At 38.6% G+C, this 23,812-nt stretch overlaps 1 protein-coding gene across 1 annotated transcript in view; it reads left to right on the plus strand.

The window, feature by feature from the left end:
- The window catches only part of ZNF292 (zinc finger protein 292), a 90,275-nt gene that overhangs the window by 23,436 nt on the left and 43,027 nt on the right, over window positions 1–23,812 (plus strand). Inside the window, 2 exon segments of the mRNA XM_023759333.1 lie at window positions 23,278–23,432; window positions 23,626–23,704. Of these exon segments, the coding sequence (XP_023615101.1) occupies window positions 23,278–23,432; window positions 23,626–23,704 (234 nt within the window).

The following is a 23,812-nucleotide window of genomic DNA, read 5'->3' on the forward strand; positions in this document are numbered from 1 at the left end:
AGAGTTCAGATTCTGGATTGGACACCATGAGCTGAAATCCCATTGCTCAGTTTCAACTATGGGCTCAGTTTATCAACCTATTAAATGATAATAATACCTACTTCATAGGGTTGTGGGGATTAAATGAGACATTAGCATGGTGCCCATCACATAAGTAAATACTACATAAATGCTATTCTCTGAAAAATAAAATTTAAGCTAACTAGTAGCCTTATTTATATTCAAGGACTCCCAGTGTGCCAGCATGGCTGATTGGCAGCCATATCTCTTACTTCCTTTGTAGCATTGGGCCTTTATAGTCTGTTTTTACAGTATAGTTTACACATCCTTCCACACCTCTGCTTTGGCTTTAGCTCTCTCCTTTAGTGTTTCCTTCTTTTATCAATCCCATTTCTGCACATTTCTTTCCCTCGATCTGTGATAAAATTATTGTATATTATTACATTTTTCATGAGGCTTTCCTATAGTAATCCTGAACAGATTTAATAACGTATGCCTCATCCTTTTTTATTGGACGGTGTGTATTTTTCTGGCTTTTATCATAGCTTCTCTGTATTATGACTGTATTCCTTACCCCCAGATTGGAGCTATTTAAAAGAAGGAGCCAGGCCTTATTTTACTGAATGGCAAGTAATTAAATTTTGTTGAGTGATTGTCTCCTCTTTTTTCCTTGAATAGGTGTTTTTTGGAGGGAGGAGTTTTTTGGTCATAAGAGTCCATTACTAACTGAAATTAGGTTTCTTATGACCACTCTTGTTTCATCTCAGTTGGTACCTATGTTCAGGGCAGGCAAGGATTCAGTTTGATCAAATATATATAGTTCTTATAAAAGCAAACGTGAGTGTATGAGAGGAAGGAGAGAGAGAAACTCATTTAATCGTCAACAATCCTCTTCAGTAGGTAGTTGCTAACTCTGTTTATATGTAGAGACTGCTGAAGCACAAATAACTATAATAACTTGCCCAAATCAAGTAACTAGGATTTAATTTTCAAAAAACAAGCAAAAGCAAAACCCAAACTAAGTAAAACATTGTTTTTCATAGGTTACTGATTGTGGAAATTTGTTTTATTGGGTACAAAGGGTATTTACAATATTAATCACTTGAAACTAAACTTCAGAAAGAACAATGAATTGGTTAATCCAAGATGGTGGCATAGGTAAAGACCTGTACTTGCTGCCTCCCACAACCATATCAAAATTACAACTAAAATGCATGACAACTATCATCCAGAACCGTGGGAAACCTGGCTGAGTGGAAGAACTACAACTAGAGAAATAAAGAAGAAAGAGCATTGAGACTGGTAGGAGGTGCGGAGGCGTGGCGGTTCGGAGGTATGGAAGGGGCTGGCACCCGGGTGTGCCACTTTTTAATCGGGGCGATATAAGCTCCCGTGTGCTCCTGAGCTCCAGTGCCGGGCGACACTTTGGTGGACCCAGACCCATATGGTGAGAAACTGGACTGTCAGGCATCGGGGCAGGAATGCGGGGACAGCTTTCTTCCAGACGGAGGTGTGCGCAGCAGCAGTCGGACCTCTCCGGTGCAGGACTGACTGGTAGCCATTGCTATTTGCTCTGCCCTCGAGACTCCCTGAGACCCCACCCCACCCAATTTACAACCCTACCCAAGCTGTGCGCAGCGGCTTTTGCATAAGAATGGCCTGTCATTTTTCAGCCTAAAACCTGTCAAACTGCGGTTGGGTCTGGGAGCCCCAAAGCTATCTAAAGAAGGCAAAGGCAAGCACTACAGCAACCTGCCTTGCTTCACAGCTGGGCCTCATCTGGGCACTTTCAAACCCCATACAAAGAGGAGGAATCTGCAGATCTCTCTGTAGCTCCTGCTGGGTGGCCCCAGGCAATGGCTGACTTCGCACCTCCTTGGAGATTCAAGAGCCAGTGTACCCAGTGGTCAGTGTGAGACCATACCAGATTACAACTCTTAACATCCATAAGTGACATACTCCAGGGGCAGACTCAGTGAGCACCAAAGCCCCACTGAAGCAAGTCCTGCCCCATAAGGGTGTCTCCTGCATAGCAGCTCTTCCACTGTAGATACAGCTGGTCCTCAGCCAATTGGCCTGAAGGTAAATAAACAGGGAAGCAGCCAAAATGCAGACAAAGAAACGTGTCACAAATGAAAGAAATGGAAGAAAGCAAACTACTAGATATAGAGTTCAAAACCACACTTATAAGGTTACTCAAGAATCTTCTGGAAAGCTTCGAGAAACTTAGTGAGCCCTTCGAGGAACTTAGACCTTCAAAGATCTTAGTGAGAATGCAAAAAAAAAAAAAAAAAAAAAAGAATAGGACCAGTCAGAAATTAAGCATACACTGACTGAAATAAAGAATAATACAGAGTTTCAACAGTAGAGTAGAGGATCCCAAGAATCAAGTCAAAGATTTGAAATACAAGGAAGCAGAAAACACCCAACCGGAAGAGCAAAAAGAAAAAAATCCAAAAATATGAAGATAGTGTAAGGAGCCTCTGGGACAACTTCAAGTGTACCAACATCCAAATTATGGGGTGCCAGAAGAAGAGAGAGAGCAAGATATTGAAAACCCATTAGAAGAAATAATGACAGAAAACTTCCCCTACCTGGTGAAAGAAATAGACTTAAAAGCCCAGGAAGTGCAGAGAACCCCAAACAAGAGGAATCCAAAGAGGACCACACCAAGACACATCATAATTAAAATGCCAAGAGCAAAAGACAAAGAGAGAATCTTAAAAGCAGCAAGAGAAAAAAAGTCAGTTACCTACAAGGGAGTACCCATACTACTGTCTGCTGATTTCTCAACAGAAACTATGCAGGCCAGAAGGGAGTGGCAAGATATATTCAAAGTGATGAATAGCAAGAACCTACAACCAAGATTACTTTACCCAGCAAAGCTATCATTTAGAATTGAAGGTCAGACAAAGAGCTTCACAGATAAGAAAATGCTAACGGAGTTCATCACCACCAAACCAGTATTATATGAAACTAGAGGCCGGTGCACAAATTCATGTACCAGTGGGGTCCCTCAGCCTGGCCTGCGGGATCGGGCCAAAACTGGCTCTCCAACATCCCCCCAGGGGTCCCAGATTGTGAGAGGGCACAGGCCAGGGCTGAGGGACCCCACTGGTGCACGATCGGGGCCAGGGAGAGACATGGGCAGTTGGCCAGCTGGGGAGGGACTGCGGGGGGCTCCAGGGCATGTCTGGCCCATCTCACTCAGTCCCGATTGGCCAGACCTCAGCAGCAAGCTAACCTACCGGTCAGAGCGTCTGCCCCCTGGTGGTCAGTGCACATTATAGTGACTGTCAACTGGTCAACTCTCTGCCCCCTGGTGGTCATTGCACATCATAGTGAGTGGTTGAGCAGCCTTAGCATATCATTAGCATATTACGCTTTGATTGGTTGAAAGGTGGACCCGTCAACCGGCCACTTAACATATTAGGCTTTTATTATATAGGATGCTGAAGGGTATTCTTTTTTTTTTTTATTGTTTAATTTTTTTTTTCCGCTAAAAGTATTACAAAGGGTATTACACAAGTGTCCTTCCCCCCCCCCCCCCGCCCTTGACAAGCCCCTGCCCTCCCTTACCCCCCAGTGTCTTATGTCCATTAGTTATGGTTATATGGATGCATACAAGTCCTTCGGTTGATCTCTTACTCCCCTCCCTCCTGTCCCCCAACCCTCCCTGGCCTTCCCACTGCAGTCCGACAATCAGTTTGAGGCAGCTCTGCCTCTGTATCTATTATTGTTCAAAAGTTTGTAATGGTCTTAATTATCCATGAAAGAGTGAGATCATGTGGTATTTTTCCTTCATTGACTGGCTTGTTTCACTTAGCATAATGCTCTCCAGTTCCATCCATGCTGTTGCAAATGGTAAGAGTTCCTTCTTTTTAACAGCAGCATAGTATTCCATCGTGTAGATGTACCACAGTTTTCTAATCCATTCATCTACTGATGGGCACTTAGGCTGTTTCCAGATCTTAGCTATGGTGAATTGTGCTGCTATGAACATCTGGGTGCATATATCCTTTCTGATTGGTGTTTGTGGTTTCTTGGGATATATTCCTAGAAGTGGGATCACAGGGTCAAATGGGAGTTCCATTTCCAATTTTTTGAGGAACCTCCATACTGCCTTCCATAGTGGCTGCACCAGTCTGCATTCCCACCAGCAGTGCACAAGTGTTCCTTTTTCTCCACATCCTCTCCAGCACTTGTCGTTTGTTGATTTGTTGATGATGGCCATTCTGACAGGTGTGAGATGGTACCTCATTGTTGTTTTGATTTGCATCTCTCGGATGATTAGTGACTTTGAGCATGTTTTCATATGTCTCTTGGCTTTCTGAATGTCCTCTTTTGAAAGGTGTCTATTTAGATCCTTTGTCCATTTTTTGATTGGATTGTCTATCTTCTTTTTGTTAAGTTGTGTGAGTTCCCTATAAATTTTGGAGATTAAGCCCTTATCAGATATGACATTGGCAAATATGTTTTCCCACGAGGTGGGTTTTCTTGTTGTTTTGTTGATGGTTTCTTTTGCTGTGCAGAAGCTTTTTATTTTGATGTAGTCCCATTTGTTCAGTTTCTCTTTAGTTTCAACTGCCCTAGGAGCTGTATCAGTGAAGAAATTGTTTTGGCATATGTCTGAGATTTTGTTGCCTTTGTATTCTTCTAGAATTTTTATGGTTTCCTGTCGTACATTTAAGTCCTTTATCCATTTAGAGTTTATTCTTGTGTATGGTGTAAGTTGGTGGTCTAGTTTCATTTTCTTGCATATATCTGTCCAATTTTCCCAACACCATTTATTGAAGAGACTATCTTGGCTCCATTGTATGTTCATGCCTCCTTTGTCAAAAATTAATTGAGCATATTGGTTCGGGCTAATTTCTGGACTCTCTATTCTATTCCACTGATCTAATGTCTGTTCTTGTGCCAGTACCAGGCAGTTTTGAGAACAGTGGCTTTGTAATACAGCTTGATATCTGGCATTGAGATCCCACCTACTTTGTTCTTTCTCAGGATCGCTGCAGCTATTCGGGGTCTTTTTTTATTCCAGATGAATTTTTGGAGAGTTCGTTCTAGATCTTTGAAGAAGGCCATTGGTATTTTAATGGGAAGTGCGTTGAATGTATAGATTGCTTTGGGTAGTATGGACATTTTAATGATGTTGATTCTACCAATCCAAGAACATGGTATGTTCTTCCATCTGTTTATGTCTTCCTCTATCTCTTTTTTCAACGTCCTGTAGTTTTCTGAGTAGAGGTCTTTAACCTCTTTAGTTAAGTTTATTCCTAGGTATCTTAATTTTTTTGGTGCGATGGTAAATGGGATTGTTTTTCTAATCTCTCTTTCTGAAAGCTCACTATTGGTGTATAGAAATGCCTCAGATTTCTTGGGGTTAATTTTGTATCCTGCTACATTGCCAAATTCATGTATTAAATCTAGTAGCTTTTTGATGGAGTCTCTAGGGTTTTGTATGTATAATATCATGTCATCTGCAAATAAGGACAGTTTTACTTCCTCTTTTCCAATTTGGATGCCTTTTATTTCTTCTTCTTGCCTAATTGCAATGGCTAATACTTCCAGTACTATGTTGAACAGGAGTGGTGAGAGTGGGCATCCCTGTCTTGTTCCTGTTCTTAGGGGAAATGGTGTTAGTTTTTGTCCATTGAGTATGATGTTGGCTGTGGGCCTGTCATATATGGCTTTTATTATGTTGAGGTATGATCCTTCTATTCCCACCTTTCTGAGAGTTTTTATCAAAAATGGGTGTTGGATTTTGTCGAATGCTTTTTCTGCATCAATTGATATGACCATGTGGTTTTTTTCTTTCAATTTGTTTATGTGATGTATCACGTTTATTGATTTACGGATGTTGTACCATCCTTGCATCCCTGGGATAAATCCTACTTGGTCATGGTGTATGATCCTTCTGATGTACTGCTGGATCCGATTTGCTAAGATTTTGTTGAGGATTTTGGCATCTATGTTCATGAGGGATATTGGCCTGTAATTCTCTTTCATTGTGTTGTCTTTACCTGGTTTTGGAATTAGGGTGATGCTAGCTTCATAGAATGTGTTTGGAAGTGTTCCTTCCTCTTGAACTTTTTGTAGTAATCTGAGGAGGATAGGTTTTAGTTCTTCCTTGAAAGTTTGGTAAAACTCCCCTGAGAAGCCATCTGGTCCTGGACTTTTGTTTGCTGGGAGCTTTTTGATGACTGCTTCAATTTCTTCCATAGTTATTGGCCTATTGAGATTTTTAGATTCTTCCTGATTGAGTTTTGTAATGTTGTATTTTTTCTAGGAATTTGTCCATTTCCTCCAGGTTGTCTAGTTTGTTGGAGTAGAGTTGTCCGTAGTATTGTTTAACAATCATTTGTATTTCTGTGGGGTCTGTTGTTATTTCGCCTCTATCGTTTCTGATTTGGTTTATTTGGGACCTCTCTCTTTGCTTCTTGGTGAGCCTGGCTAGAGGTTTGTCAATCTTGTTTATCCTTTCAAAGAACCAGCTCTTGGTTTCATTGATTTTCTGTATTGTTTTTTTTGTCTCTATGTCATTGATTTCTGCTCTAATCTTTACTATCTCCTTCCTTCTGCTCACTCTGGGGTTTTCTTGTGGCTCTCTTTCTAATTCTTTGAGTTGAAGAGTTAGATGATTTACTACCATTTTTCTTGTTTTTTTGAGATAGGCCTGCAGAGCTATAAACTTCCCTCTCAGGACTGCTTTCATTGTGTCCCATAGGTTTTGGATTGTTGTGTTTTCATTGTCATTAGTGTCCAGGATGTTTTTAATTTCTTCTTTGATGTCATTGGTAACCCAATCAATATTTAATAACGTGCTATTCAGCTTCCAAGTGTTTGAGTATTTTGGGTTGTTTTTATTGTAGTTTATCTCTAACATTATGCCATCGTGGTCTGAGAAGAAGCTTTTTATGATTTCAATCTTCTTGAATTTGTGGAGACTTTGCTTGTGACCCACAATGTGGTCTATTTTTGAATATGTCCCATGAGCACCTGAGAGGAATGTATATTCTGCAGCTTTGGGGTGAAGTGTTCTGAAGATGTCAATTAAGTCCATCTGATCTAGTGAGTCATTTAGGATTGCTGTTTCTTTGCTGAGTTTTTGTCTAGCGGATTTATCCAGTGATGTCAGTGGTGTATTAAAGTCCCCTACTATGATTGTATTGTTGTCGATCTCTCCCCTGATATCTTCCAGAAGTTTTCTTACGTATGTGGGTGCTCCTGCATTGGGTGCATATATGTTTACCAGGGTTATATCTTCTTGTTGTATTGATCCCTTTAGTATTATGAAGTGGCCTTCCTTATCTCTGGTTATGGCCTTCACTTTGAGATGTATTTTGTCAGATATAAGTATTGCTACCCCAGCTTCTTTTCCTTTCCATTTGCGTGAAAGATATTTTTCCATCCTGAAGGGTATTCTTTAAGAAGAGGAAGAAGAAGAAGAAGGTAAAGATACAAATTATGAACAACAAAGTGACAACAAATACATATCTATCAACAAGTGAATCTAAAATTCAAGTGAATAAAAAATCTTATGAACAGAATAAACTGGTGAATGTAATAGAATCAGGGACATGGAAATGGAGTGGACTGACAATTCTCAGGGGGAAGGGGATGGGGGTGTGGGAAGAGATGGGACAAAGATCTTATATGCATGTATGTAGTACCTGTGGACACGGACAGTGGGGTGGCAAGGGCTTGAGGTGGGGTGGGAACCAGGTGGAGGGGAGCCGCGGGGGGGGGGGGGGAAGAGGGGACATCTGTAATAATAGGAACAATAAAGATTAAAAAAAAAAAGAACAATAGCCTTACAAAAAAAATGTTTTAGTGTTCTTTGTTTAGCAGTAGTGGGAATTAGTTTGAGATTTTTTAAGTAATATGTGGATCTTTTAAAGGTAATCAGTACATATGTATGACCTACGATGAGAGCAACTTGAAGAAATCTGTTTCTGATCTCCAATTATAATTTTTTATTTTATTGCACTAATTTTTAAAAACCTGCATTTCTTAAGTGTTTGGCCTCTTTGTATGGTGCAAAGATGTACTTAAAATCCATGGGGAAAGGTAGGGTCTATATCAGTGGTCTTTAAACTGCTTTTAATGGGGTGTTATTCTAGTAAACATTTGAATATGAAACCTCAATATGGGAATGTTTAATTATAAATCATATATACACACTTATGCATACATACGTAGTTTCAGTTTATATAGTTTAATCTGGTTATTAAATAATAAAGTTTTAAGAGAAGGGGGTGTGGGAGATAGGAGAGAAAAGGGAGGATAAATGGTGATGGAAGAAGACTTGGCTTGGGGTGGTAAACACACAATACAGTAGACAGATGATGTATTGTAGAATTGTACACCTGAAACCTATGTAATTTTATTAGCTGTTGTCACCCCAATAAATTCAATAAAAAGGAGTTTTAGATAAATTTAATAGAAAAATATATTCCCACGCCCCTGTACTTTATTGTATACTCTCTCTTTGGAAACCACAGTTTATAGTGCTGTAGGTAGCTGAAGTTTCTGAAATATATTGTTAAATAACTGCCTGAGCTATTTTCCCCATTTTCAGAGTGTAATGGAGAAGTGACAGCAGTGAGCCAATCAGATTTTTTTGAAACTTTTAGTCAAATTTAATGTAATATATACTTACAGTTTATTGCTTCTGTCATGCTTTATCCTTTATGTAGATCCCTGAGTATTGAGTGTGGCAGTTATCAGATTCCCTCCCAGCTCTAAATCAACTCTTTATAACTTGCTCTGCAATATTGGCTTGACCCTGTAGGCATCTATGTTGCGTGAAGTTAAGCTTTGTCAATAGAGGATGCCTAAGGAACTTTACACAAGCTAGGGGCTTCTGTTTTTGTTTCTTGTTCCTACTGCATGGCTGCAAGTGGCACAGATATATGGCCATTCAGATGGATGCCGAGTGGACAGATTTTGTGAGCTCACAGCCCCAACTTAGTGACCACCTCATCAGTTTTCCTGATGTGGGCATTGCATACCCCAAACCTCATGTCTCCTGATGGAAAGCCACCAGTCAACATCCCAACTCCTCTTGCATGTCTGTGGTGTCACAGATGGTTGTTTCCCCTGGCCCTTCCTATGCAGATTCTGCTGGCAGTCAGGTTCTTAGTGTCCTAACTCCCATTGTGTGCTCACCCACCATCCTCTTTGGCCCAGCCCAACCTGGAGAACAACTTTGCACTCCAGTAGATTTCAACCATATCTTCTCCAACAAGATCCAAAACCTAGCTTTGGGGAAGGGCGCTCTTCCAGATTTGTATGTTCCTTGGATACTGTAACTCAGCCCTCAGGTATTACTTAGAGTTCTCTTTACATGTTTATATATGTTACCCTCTATTGCAGTGGTTTTCAACTTTTTTCATCTCATGACACACACAAACTAATTACTATAATTCTGCGGCACACCAAAAATATATTTTGCCAATCTGACAAAAAAAAAAAAGTATAATTTTAATTCATTCACACCAGATGGCTGTTTTGTTGGCTCTTATCATTTTTTAAAATTTTAAAATCTAAGACAGGGGTGGGGAACCTTTTTCTGCCAAGGGCCGTTTATAACTTCATTCATGGGCCATACAAAATTATCAACTTAAAAATTTGCCTGCTATATTTGGCTGAACATTTAATTAACTCACCGTAATGCCTTGGCAGGGCCAGACTAAATGATTTCGCAGGCCTTATATGGCCCATTGGCTGGATGTTTTCCACCCCTGATCTAAGGGAAAAGAGGTCAGTGCCCCTGACTTAAGTAGTCAGGTATTGAATGTTTTAAAAATTCTTGTAGCACACCAGTTGAAAATTGCTGCCTCATTGTAATTACTCTTTATGTGAAACTTTCCCTCATTAAATTACTGTGTGGTCCTATTTCTTGGTTGGACTCTATCTGATGCTGTGGAGCTAAAACAAGGTAAATTGCATACTATACTTATGTACTATACTTATGCATAAAAGCTGTAGATTTGTATCAATACTTTTTCCCTCATACACATGGTATATTTGGGTCATCTGCTAGTCCATGGAAACTAATTTTGGTATCTAAAAAAAGGGAGAAAAACATAATATATTTTGCTATCAAATTTTTTCTTGTAGGCTGGCCTGTGCAAGAAAATATTATATGAAATTTAAGTATACTCTGTATATTGTATCTTATTAAAAAGTTACTGTTTTCCTTTAAGACCCCTTTAGATGACATAGTACAGTGGTTCTCAACCTTCCTAATGCCGCGACCCTTTAATACAGTTTCTCATGTTGTGGTGACCCCCAACCATAAAATTATTTTTATTGCTACTTCATAACTGTAATTTTGCTACTGTTATGAATCGTAATGTAAATATCTGATACGCAGGATGTATTTTCATTGTTACAAATTGAACATAATTAAAGCATAGTGATTAATCACAAAAACAAGATGTAATTATATATGTGTTTTCCGATGGTCTTAGGCGACCCCTGTGAAAGGGTCGTTTGACCCCCAAAGGGGTCGCGACGCACAGGTTGAGAACTGCTGACATAGTATGACAGTGGAAATAATTTTTATTTTGTTGGTGTTCTATTTGTATTCTTTTAGAACTTCAAGCATACTTTTTCTATGTTATTAATGGAGGTACAATTTCCAGGCTAATCACAAAAGTCTTTTTTTTCATTCACAATGTATACTTTAATATTATTTTGTATTCTGGGAACAGGATGCCATACAGAAAAGGTTTTCCACCATTTCCCCGTATTAGGCAAGCTTGCTGTCCAATTTAGAAACAATAGTGGTATTCTTTTGCGGGGGGCATTTCTTGTCACTTCATTTTTATTTCTTCTCCCTTCCCCTACCTTCTTTCCCTAGGTGGCCACTATTCTCATATTTCTGTGAGCCCCACTTTGTATCCTCATTCAAACCTGTGATTCTATGAGTGTAGGAGAATTCAGCTAGCTTTAAAGGAATATCTAGACTAATTTATGATAATGTGTGATGTGTCATAAGTATAGGGTGTCCCAAAATTCACGCAAGAGTTGCAAGTGCTAATCTTGCGTGAATTTTGGGACACCCTATAGATAAGATTTCAAGTTGATAATAAAAATGGGTAATTAGAGTCTGGCTGGTGTGGTTCAGTGGTTGAGCTTCAACCTATGAACCAAGAGGTCATGGTTTCTTCCCGGTCAGGGCATATGCCTGGGTTGCGGGCTCCATCCCCGGTGTGGGGCATGCAAGAGGCAGCCGATTAATGATTCTCTCTCATCATTGATGTTTCTTTCTCCCTCCCTCCCTTCCTCCCTCCCTCCCCCTCTCTGAAATTCATAAATGGGAAAATAGAGGTAATTTGAAGAAGGATAATTTGGAATAGAAGAGTGTTTAAAAGACAAGCCACCCTGTCGCTGCTGCCTGCAGTCTTTTTAAAGAGTTGTACTCCTGAACTCATAGTTTCTCTGAAAACTTGAACTCAAAACTTTCTTTTAGTTACTCCTATTACATTAGCAGCAAGGGTTCATGGGGTGGATGTTAGGTTAAGACTAGAGTCTTTGGTATGTATAGTTTTGTAAATTCAGAATTCCAGTTGTGCCATCATCACCCTGGTCTGTCTTGGTTATTAGGTAAGCGAATAAATTATTATAAGTAACATTGTGTTGAATTTCTAATCCTAGTAAAAATAATCTAAAACTTGAGGGAGGGGGGGATTACTTAAGAAAATTGTCAGCCCTCTCTGTCTTAAATACATCAAAAGTACTGTTGATTATCGTTCCAGATCAGTCATGATAAATATCCATGAACTTTTAAAAAAATTATCTTGTCCGATATCTCACTTGATTAAATCTCTGCATTCCAAGGCCTGGCCACTTAAAAATAGACCTATCCACAGCCAGATCTTTAGCTGAAGGGCTATTAGATGAACCTAATTTACTGATAACTTAGTGTAGTTTGGTTCTCCTGGGTTAAAAACTACTTTCACTACTTAATTGTTTTTGCCTATGCCAGCAGTGACAATGTTAAATGTCTGTAAACCCCAGGAACGTAAAGTAACAAAAAAACTTGGATAGGAAAAGAGCAATGAGGAACTAGAAAGCTCCTATGGATTTACTCAAGTGCCACCTACCTGCTTGTTACTGCTACATGGGATGGGATTTAACTGGCCCAGTGTTGCTAGATTTTCTGATTTTTTAAAGAAATAACTAGAAGTCCAGATTCTTACGAGTAATGTCCCAATTTTGAAATATTGGCAACTAATTCAAAATATCTGGTGGGGGGGAAACCCCAGAACACTGCATGAGCCAAATAAAACATGTCAGGGAATTTATTTCTGGATATTTTGAGTAGTCAGTCTGTAGTTTGCCAGAAACAGTACATGAAAAACAACTTGTCTCCTAGAGTGAGTTTTGGTTCTTTATGATATCATCACAGTCTATGTGCTTCCCTCCTTCATTTGCATCCCTGGAAATTGTAGCCTTCTGAATGCATCTGGAAAGGGGTGTGTGCGTACAAGTGGCCAATATGGTAAGGGGAAGAAAACAACTCAGGTTTTTTTGACACCTTCTTTAGAGAGCTCTTTAAGGTAAAGATATCCATTGTCAAATAGAAATCTCTTACTATTTTCCTGGTCTTCTATTACTCTATAGAACTCTATGCTTTCATTTATCCTGAGATCTGACAGATTTGTGTGTGTGTGTGTGTGTGTGTGTGTGTGTGTGTGTGTATGCTTCACAAATTATTTCATAATTGAGATTTTATTGGTTGTTCTGAAGATAAGTACACAGACATTTCAATTTGTACACAATTCTTATCGTGCACATCAAAACCTAAAAAGTCATGTAGTTGTGATTCTTTCTGTAGTTGTTCTAGTGACTTTCCAGCTTAAAATTTGGAGGCAAACTTTTCCTTAATAGAATATCAAGTATCAATATCTTTAACTATTGATAGGCTGTTATATCAAAGTTCCATCAATTTATAGTTTAATATTATATACACTACATAATCAAATTTTCAATCTTTCACAGCACATTAACAAAGTTACTAGGAAAACTAGACTACCACCCCAAAGATGTTAGAGTGCACAAAATTCTGATTGGGAGCCAAAATCAAGGAGTGTGATTTTCTTTAGGAAATAATTCTACCAAAAACATGGGAATAGAAGTACTTTTAAATGTTAAAGACATAGTAAATGCATGACTGACTCCATATTGCCATTTAGTATGCTTTGTATTATCTTCTATATATATGTATATAAAAGTCTAATATGCAAATTGTCCCCACTGGCGTTAAACCGGGAGACCAATTGCTTGCTATGACGTGTGCTGACCACCAGGGGGCAGCACAGAATGAAGGAAGGCCCTGGCCGGCCCTAATCGCAGGCCAGGCCTAGGGACCCTACCTGTGTATGAATTTCGTGCACCAGGCCTCTAGTAGGATATAAAAACTCCCCATCTATGGAATGTTAAGCTAATACCCAAGACAATTGGAGCCTCCATATTCAATATTCCACTATTTTCTGGTTGCACCAACTAGCATCCAGCAAATGATTTCACCTCTTTAAAAAAAATAAAAGCATTTATACTTTAAAAATGGAATGAAGCCCGGCCAGTGTGACTCAGTGGTTGAGTATCGACCTATGAATCAGGAGTTCACGGTTCATGCCCAAGTTGGGAGGCGGGCAGGAGGCAGCTGATCAATGATTCTCTCTCATCATTGATGGTTCTATTGCTCTCTCCTTCTCCCTTCTTCTCTGAAAACAATAACAAATATATATTTTTTAAAAATGCGATGAAGTGGAGTTTTCTTCTTAAAAAGGTCTCTAGAGCTACTAAAAATTTGTATTTACGCAATAGTTGATAAAACTATTTCTCTGGATTGTATAAGAAGGGAGACAGGGATCACTGATAAGACATGGTAAATGATGTTAATCAGACTTGGCTTTCTCCCCTGCTTCATCAGAGTCTGGACTCTCCTCGTTTTTAGTTTCTCTGTTTTCTGCAGGTAGCTTCCTTAGTTTTTTGGTTAGCCACTAGACTGGTTTCCCTTTGCTTCCCTTTCCCCTTTTGTTTTGCACTTTTTTTTTTGTCTGCAGATTTGTCCTTTCCTGCTGCCTTTTTTGGCTCTGTTTCCACTTTTGCAGGTTTTTAGTTAAAAACCTCACAGATCTCCTCTTGAAGTCCTTTGCCGACCTCTGGACAGAGCTGGCCTTGCTCCTGGGAATCCTGGCTAGGGAGCTTTCCAGCCATGCACTGAGTACCCTAAGTTCGGAAGCTGGGCTGCCTGGCTGCTGCTGCTCCTCCTCCTGCCTCCCCAGCTGGTGGGACCTGCTGTCAACAGATTTTAAACCAATATTCTAAGTTTCCAGAAATATTTAAACATTGTATATATCCAAAGGTTATTTTAAAATTAGTTTTTAGGATATCAATATTCTTAACTTTTTTGCATTATGTAAGAAAAATTTTTAAATGTAGATTAACACATAGCAAGCTGTATTATCCTTTTAATTATTTTAGAAAGTTTAGTTCCGTGTCTTTCAAGTAAAAAAGCCAAATATCAAGTTTGAAAATGAACATAATAATGAGGGATTTTAAAAAAAATTTTTATTGTTGAAAGTATTACATATGTCCCCCTTCGTCCCCTTCTAGCCCGCCCCAGGTCTTCACCACTCTATTGTCTGTGTCCATGGGTTATGCATATATATGCATACAAGTTCTTTGGTTGATCTGTTTTCACCCACCCACCCATTCTTCTAGCCTCTGGATCTATTTTGTTCATCAGTTTATTTTGTTCATTAGATACCACATATGAGTGAGATCATGTGATACTTGTCTTTATTTGGCTTATTTCACTTAGCATAATACTCTCTAGGTCCCTCCATGCTGTCTCAAAGGGTAAGAAATCTTCTTTTTTAGTGCTGCATTGTATTCCATGGTATAAATATACCACAGGTTTTTTTTGCCACTCACCTACTGATGGGCACTTGGGCTGTTTCCAGATCTTAGCAATTGTAAATTGCGCTGCTATATAAACATAGGGGTACATACTTTCTAATTGGTGTTTCAGGTTTTTTAGGATATATTCCTAGAAGTAGGATCAATTCAGAAGTAGGATCTGGTCAAATGGCAGTTCCATATTTAATTTTTTGAGGAAACTCCATACTGTTTTCCATAATAGCTGCATTCCCACCAGCAGTGTACTAGGGTTCCCTTTTCTCCACATCCTCACCAGCACTTGTCATTTGTTGATAGTAGCCATTCTGACAGGTGTGAGTTGATACCTCATTGTTGTTTTAATTTGCATCTCTCTGATAGTCAGTGACTTTGAGCATTTTTTCATATGTCCCTTGGCCATATGTATGTCCCCTTTGGAGAAGTGTCTATTTAGGTCCTTTGCCTGTTTTTTAATTGGATTGTTTGTCTTCTCTTTGTTAAGTTGTATGAGTTCCTTATATATTTTGGATATTAAACCTTAATCAGATGTATCATTGCCAAATATGTTCTCCCATACTGTGGACTGACTCCCTTTTCATTTTGTTGATGGTTTCTTTTGCTGTGCAGAAGCTTTTTATTTTGATGTAGTCCCATTTGTTTATTTTCTCCTTAGTTTCCTTTGCCCTAGGAGATGTACCCGCAAACATATTGCTATGACATATGTTTGATATTTTGCTACCTATGGTTTTTTCTAAGATTTTTATGGTTTTACTACTTACATTTAAGTCTTTTATCCATTTTGAGTTTATTCTTGTGTATGGTTTAAGTTGGTGGTCTAGTTTCTTTTTTTGTTATGTATCTTTTCAATTTCCCCAACACCATTTATTGAAGAGACTATCTTGACTCCATTGTATGCTCTTGCCTCCTCTGTCAAATATTAATTGAATTTAATAGCTTGGGTCTATTTCTGGGGTCTCTGTTCTGTTTCCATTGATCTGTATGTCTGTGTTTTCTCTTGTCTTTTTTATAATAGCCATTTCAACAGGTGTGAGATGATATCTCATTAATTATTTTTAGATAAGGACTCTTTTTTTTAAAATCCTCGAGGATATGTTTGTGTGTGTTTTTGGTTTTAGAGAGAGAGAGAGTAAAGGATGGGGAGAGAGAGAATATTGATTGGTTGCCTCTCGTACATACCCCAACCAACTGGGGGATCAAACCTGCATCCTAAGTATGTGCCCTGACTGGGAATTGAATCTGCAATTGTGTGGCTTTTTAATTCTTTATTTTTGAAAGTTTTATATATGTCTCCTTTTCCCCCCATTGACTTCTTCCCGCCTGCTCCTGCCCCCCAGCACATGCCCCCACCCCCCTATTGTCTGTGTCCATCAGTCATGCTTATATGCATAGATACAAGTTTGGTTGATCTCTTACCCTTCCCTTTCCTTCCCTCTGAGGTTTGATGATCTGTTCGATGCTTCTATGTCTCTGGATCTATTTTTGTTCGTCAGTTTATGTTGTTCGTTATATTCCACAAATGAGTGAGATCAAGTGGTATTTATCTTTCTCTGACTGGCTTATTTCGCTTGGCATAATGCTCTCCTGGTCCATCCATGCTGTTGCAAATGGTAAGAGTTCTTTCTTTTTTACAGCAGTGTAGTATTCCATTGTGTAGATGTACCACCGTTTTTAATCCACTCATCTGCTGAAGGGCACTTAGGCTATTTCCAAATCTTAGGTCTAATACATTCTGTCACTTCTGAGGATATTAATGATAGTTTCTTGGAATTTTGTCTTCTCCTTGAATAGTTTCTGCTCATTCCCAACTTTCTTTTCCTTTTTTAAATTTATTTTTTACTGTTTATTTTGCTCTCTCACCTATTAGATACTTTCCTCAAATGTCTAGCCGTCCTCAGCCATCCACATTTAAAGGTATACTTACTAAAAACTGATTGAGAGGTACAAGCTCATGAGTTACTATAGTCTTCACAATAAGGGGACTTAGCTGGTTTTTTTCCTGGGGAAGACCTGGTGTCAGAATATCTCTGTGAGTCTTTTCTCGTGAGTTCCCAGAGAAGGACTCGGCTAAGGACTCTGGAGGTTCTGGCCATGATCTGGGGGAGAAGAGTTGAGAAAGGGCGCTGTCTCTATATAGACAGTATGTGAAGATTACTTACTGCCCTGTTAAAGGTAAGATACCTCCCCTCAATTGTGTATAAAAAAATCTGTACAGAATAAACTTCTGCTGGGGATAGAGAGGAGTAGTGGCTAGTTTATGTGACCAAGCTGTCGAGAGAGATGAGGAAATCAGGGAGGCTTAACTGCTAAAATAGACTTCCAGCCAATCCTCATTCTTACCCCCATTTTCAGAGGCACCTAGCGCTCTCAATTCTTGAGCCCTTTGGTGATTTCTACAGAGTTAGTATCTTCCTGTAAAGCTTACTTAGAGTGCCAATCTTCTGTACTTTCCATTGTTTAAAATTTTGTTTCTTTTTCCTCCATTACTATTTTCTTGGTTCAGTTTATGCCGCTTTTAGAAAATTAGTTTTAGTAAAGCTTGGAGAGAGCAAGGTACAAAATGTATGTGTCTAATTTTTCCACAGAAACCTTAAAATAAATTTTAATAACTTTGAAAGTTTAAAGAGTAGTACTCATTCACCAAAAATTCAGGGGGTCCAAAAGGCCAAACCTATAAGATATTTTTCTTCTTTAGCACATGTACAATGGAATGTGTCAGAGGTTACTCGACATATGATATAGCAACAGATTAAATGCAGAAATAGATATGATTTCTGCTCTTTTCTAGTAAGTCAAACACTGAAGAGATCTGAAAAATGTAAAACAATGCCACTGTTTTAATTTTTTGGAAATGTTTATTTTCATTAAAAATGCCTTATTTATAGTAACATGATGGTTTTATTGTTATTTTAATTCCATTTATAAGTACTTTAAAAATCTGAGTTTTCATTTCTAATATGACTATCAATAGTTGTAAACTACATAAACAAAAACTCTTTGTGATTCTCAGTAATATTTAAGAGAATAAAGGGTCACAAGACCAAAACTGTTGAGAACTTCTAGGGAATCCTATATATAAATTGGAACTAAAACATGAGTTTAACCATATAAACACATTCAACACTCCACTGTTTTTATGTTTATACTAGAGGCCCAGTGCATGAAATCCCTAGGTCTAGCCTGCGATCAGGGCCATCTTCTGCCCATTCACCAGTTCCCAGTCCCGCCCCGCCGCCGCCACCGATAGATCGAAGGCTGGGGGGAGGGACCAAGAGGTCAGCCGTTCTACCTGCTTGCCAGTCCCCAGTCTTGCCCCACCACCACCCACCCGGTTCTCCATGGTTCCCCGTTCGCCATGCTGCAATCGGAGCCTGCAGTCCAGGGGTCGGGCGGGGGGGGGGGGGGGGGGGAACCAAGAGGTGGTCAATGCACCTCATAGCGACTGGTCAAGCAGTCGTTCTGGTCATTATGGTTGCTGGGCTTTTATTATATAGGATATATATACATGTCCTATAAACAGATACACCCCTTTGGTTAATCACTATGCTTTAATTATGTTCAATTTGTAACAATGAAAATACATCCTGCATATCAGATATTTACATTACTATTCATAACAGTAGAAAAATTACAGTTATGCATAACAGTAGAAAAATTACAGTTATGAAGTAGCAACGAAAATAATTTTATGGTTGGGGGTCACCACAACATGAGAAACTGTATTAAAGGGTCGCGGCATTAGAGCATGATCCTTTAACCTTTTTTTTAGTTAGTATTTCTCCTATCTCAGGCCTGTCCATAATACACACTATAGAATAGAGGGTGTAACCACAAATATCTTGTTAGGGGTCCTATAGATTCCTTAAAGAGAGAGCCAGCTTGTTGAGGCTTTTAGCAGCCAGACAGTCCATGCCTGGTTTCAGTCAGGGTGCTTGGCTGATCTATGACTCAGCTCCAGCCATTAGTTGCCATGTCAGAATATGAGTTGCCTAATTTTCCAAAATTTTAAAAATAGAAAAGTTAGAAATCTAAGGTTTATGTGAAATTTATTCTTTTTAAATATTATCAAACTAATTAGAATCATTTTTAAGCAATGTATACATCAGTCAAAACCTGTATGAGCTAGCCGCCCTCTTCACATTACACACTGGTGTAGTTTCTTCTGGTATGAAGGAATGTGGCTCCAAAATATGACTCCTATACAGTTTTCTGAACTCAGAATCATCTTGCTCCTTCTTAAATAACTTCAGTTCTGGGTCCTCCTGTCCCAGGAGGCTAACCTGTTCTATTTTTGGTTAACTCTAATTGTTTGATGTTTCTGCCTCATGGAAAGCAGAAATGTATCTTCTTCACACTTTGACTAGAGCTCCTGGTTTGCCCTGTGAGACCACACAGAAGAAGACTTATGTGACAACTTTTCAGATTTGTGATTTTGGCTATGAATCAAATTTCCATTTGTCCAGAAATGTAGGGTTTGAATCTTCTCTCTGTCTCTTAAATAGCTCTGTGATCTTGGGGCTTATTACTTTAACCTGTTTATGCTCCAGTTTGTCCATTTTTAAAAGAAGCATATTACTGCCCTGACTGGGTGACTCACTTGGTTAGAGTGTCGTCTAGTACACCAAAAGGTTGCAGGTTCGATACCCAGTCAGGGCACATACCTAGGGTGCAGATTCAGTCCCCTGGTCAGGCAAGTATGGGAGGCAACTGATTGATGTTTCTTTCTCACCTTGATGTGTCTGTCTCTCTCTTAAAAAAAAAAAAATCGGGAAGAGGGTCCTAATATATGGTGACAGGAAAAGTTTTGACTTTGGGTGGTGGGCACATGGTGCAATGTACAGATCAGAAACCCACACCTGAAACCTATATGTTCATGTTGACCAGTGTCACCCCCCAAAAAAAATAAAAAGAATTTTTTAAAGCAGTAAAAACATATCCTCAGATGAGGATTTAAAAAAAAGTCAGCCATGGGATTCCAGTATGGCTGTGTGACTTTTTGATATAGGTATGTGATGTAATTCTGGCCATTGAGACCTGATGAGAAATCTAATGGGAATTGGGTTGGGGGTATTCTGGAAAAGGTTTCCTTGTTCCTAAAACAGAGGCACATGAAAAGATGGCCTCATCTTTTCTTCCGGTTATTGCTGACCCTGGGTAAGAAGCTTGTTTCACTCTCTTGACACACCTGGGTGTTAGGTGGGGGCATCATCTGACAATGGAAGAGTGAAGACATAGGTTGGTCATATGATAAACCTTTCTTATTGTTACAATGTTTTGAGTTGCATTTTCTTTTAGCTAAAATAATCTTAACAGATAAAGAAGTCAAGTTACTTAATTCTATTGTGGCTGGCAAATAGGATAAAAAGTATTTAACCTCATGGAGTTATGAGGAAAAATTGAAATAATATAGGTAAAAGGCACTTTGTAATTGTAAAGTAATTCTGCATATTTATAGTTCTGTTACATTACCCCAGTCAGTATCTGTTGGCCAGTGGACAGAATGTTTCACAGAGAGTGAGACTGCCTGGCTTTGCTAATTACCAATTGTATTAATATAGTTCAGGTCACTGGACCTTTTAATTACTCCTCGCTAAAACAGAATTAAATGATCTTTATAATTTTGTGAAAGGAATGAGTCTGAGTATCGTGGGATTCCCACCAGAAAGCCCTTATATAGATTAAGGCAATAGGTACAAATAAGTACAGTGGGGCCTTGACTTATGAGTGTCCCGACTAACGAGTTTTTTGAGATACCAGCTGTCTCTCGGCCGATTTTTTGCATTGAGTTGATAGAGTAATTTGAGTTAACGAGCTCCTTAACAAGCTCGGTCTCGAAACGAATTAAACTCGTAAGTCAAGGCCCCACTGTAACTCTCTTACTGTTTTGAAACATCGATGTGAGAGAGAAACACTGATTGGTCGCCTCTTGCATGCACCCCAACTGGGGATCGAACCTTTCCCCCTTTGGTGTACAGGACAACAGTCCAACCAACTGAACTACACTGGCTAGGGCAATAAGTAACTCTTAATTGAGGAAAGCATAATTTATTAACCATTCATGTTTGGGGTGCTTCCATTTTCACAGTGGTTCTACTGATCTTGCTGTCTTGAAAAACTAGGTAAGCTCTCCTATTAGTATACTTGCTGGTTATGAATATCAATTCTCATAGCTTTATGCAGTTAGGCAGATATTTGCTTTTTTGTTGTTGTTAATCCTAACCAGGAGCGTACTTTTCCATTTTTATTTTATTTTTCTAGAGCGAGAGAGAGTGGAAGGGAGGGGGAGAGACAGAGAGAAAAAACATCGATGTGAGAGAGACACGTCAGTTCATTGCCTCCTGCATGCTCCAACCCAGACCTGGGATCAAATTGCAACTGAGGTGCCTGCCCTTGACTGGGAATTGAACCCGAGGCCCTTTGGTCCATGGCTGACACTACCACTGAGCAAAACTGGCTAGGGCTCATGTAACATTTTTTAGATGTAGAACATCATACTCAGTTTTATTCCTAGAAGTAGAGGGACAATCACAGAAGAATCCCAGAATGCAGATTTTTCCATTCATTTGGCAAGTTTTGTTTAGATTTTGTAAGTCCTGTTGAGAGATTGTTTTGACTTCTGACACCAAATAGTAGGTGTCCTACAATTCAATCCAATTCTGACACTAGCTGGAGTTAGTGTCAGACTCCACAGGTTAAAGGGCTTAGTACCACAAGGTGGCCCTAACTTCAGATGCCAATTGTAAGAACTGGGTCTTCAGGTTACCTGCACTTTTGTCCAACTTGGAGGGGTTGGGATCTGTGAATATATGATTATGCAGAAAGTGAGTTTTTATTATATTGCCCCCTTTTTAAAAATTTATTATTTTTTTGAATCCTCACTCAAGGATATTTTTCCATTGATTTTTAGAGAGTGGAAGAGAGAGGGGAAAAACAGAGAAAATATCGATGAATGATAAACACATTGATTTGTTGCCTCCTGCATGAGGCCAGGCCAGGGGCCAGGCCAGGGCCCGGGCCAGAGAGGAGCCTGCAACCAAAGTACTTGCCCTTGACTGGAATTGAACCCAGGACTCGTTGGTCTGCAGGCCAACACTATCCATTGAGCCAAACCGGCTAGGGCTATTGTGTTGCCCTTTCATTTGCCAGATTACCTTTTCTGTTCTTCCTTTCTTCCTTATTCTCTGTGATCACTTACTACTTCTGCTACTTAGAGGTTAATAGAGACAGGATAAGGCAGTATGTGTTTTCTTTTGAATGTTCATTTCCTCTTTCCTTCCTTCCTGCTGTCTCTTCTTCCTTCCTAGCTACCTACAGTTGTTTTTTGGGGGGGTTTTTAAGTTGCTTCTGTATGCCAGAGGACACAAGTCCTTGTGGAGTTTCCTTCAAGATAACATCCTTTCTGGGAAATGACATCTGAATTTTCACATGTGATGAGATGAGTCTTAAACCATGAAGTGTGAAGAGGACCAATTGTGGCAGTCTTATATTTGAAAAAACACATTTAATGAGCCCTACTTCATTTAGCATAATTCTAGAATCTTTTAGATAGTTTTTAGTAATTCGTGATTTTAGTAGTTATCTTAACATGTGGGTATTTAACTACTGTAGCAGTTTCTTCCATCTCTTTATTCTGTAGATAAACAGCATGAAAGTGCTGTTTATCTTTTTGATAATTCTGACAAGGTGAATTTGAAATATGTACTTCATTAAAGAATGAGGGTTGCTTTTAATTTAATAAATAAGTACTTTATTACAAAAATCACTTGACCTTGTAATTAGTCTTTAATATTGATTACATTTGTTGAAGGTCTTTAGATGATTTTTTAAATGTTAAAACTTGTCATAAAAGACAGTAATGGTATGTGCTATAATTTTTTATTAACTGAAAAATTACATGTTTTTAGTGACTATATGTGTTGAATTTTATACTCCTTATACAAAAAAATAGAAAACAAATACTCTTAAATTCTTCATTGCATGTCTGGTCTAGTATTACTTGCCCAGATGTCTTCTATTTAAAATAACTTAAATCTTAGAAATTTTGAGTGAAAGCTGGCATTTTGACTAGGGTAGAAAAGAGATAATGCTTACACTATTTAACACCAGCCTTTATGAAATGATGTATTGTTGGATGAATTAACACTCTTTTTCCCCCCCTAAAGAGAACTGGAAGTAAGACTATGGTTTTATAACTTTGAATATTTTAACCAGTATAAACTAATTTTTTTTATAAATAAAAAATTATTTTTAAAACTTCTCAGGGAGGAAAGAAAAATAGTTGATTAGTCAATGTGTAGTTTGATTTACATTGAATACTTTTTATTATTCCTTCCAAAACAGACACTCCTTGAATATGCAGAGAAGTGGAAAACTTCAGAAGATCCCTTACCTTTGCTGGAGGTATACACAGTGGCCATCCAAAGTTATGTTAAAGCCCGACCTTATCTTACCTCTGAATGTGAAAATGTAGCATTGGTTCTGGAACGCTTGGCATTGTGAGTAGACCTTTGAGTAAATTAAAATTAGGTTTAGCTTTTTTTTGTTTTACTTTTATATCTTAGCTCTTATGATAATTTAAATTTAAATGGACTAGTTATGGGATGTCTACTGATAATGTTAGAATTCATTTTATTTTACTTCAAATTTTAATAATTATATATATCTTTACCAATTTTTTTTGTTTTTTAGAAGCTGTGTTGAACTTCTACTGTGTCTGCCTGTTGAGTTATCAGATAAACAATGGGAACAATTTCAGACACTGGTGCAGGTGAGAATATTTACCTGTTAGGTTTAATATAGGTACATTTTAAGTTAGTTTTCTTTGTTCTTAATAAATTATTGGGTTAAACTTTAAAACACCTAACGACAAATTTTA

The sequence above is a fragment of the Myotis lucifugus genome, unplaced genomic scaffold, assembly GCF_000147115.1.
Source record: "Myotis lucifugus unplaced genomic scaffold, Myoluc2.0 scaffold_152, whole genome shotgun sequence".
In the NCBI taxonomy this organism is placed as follows: domain Eukaryota; kingdom Metazoa; phylum Chordata; class Mammalia; order Chiroptera; family Vespertilionidae; genus Myotis; species Myotis lucifugus.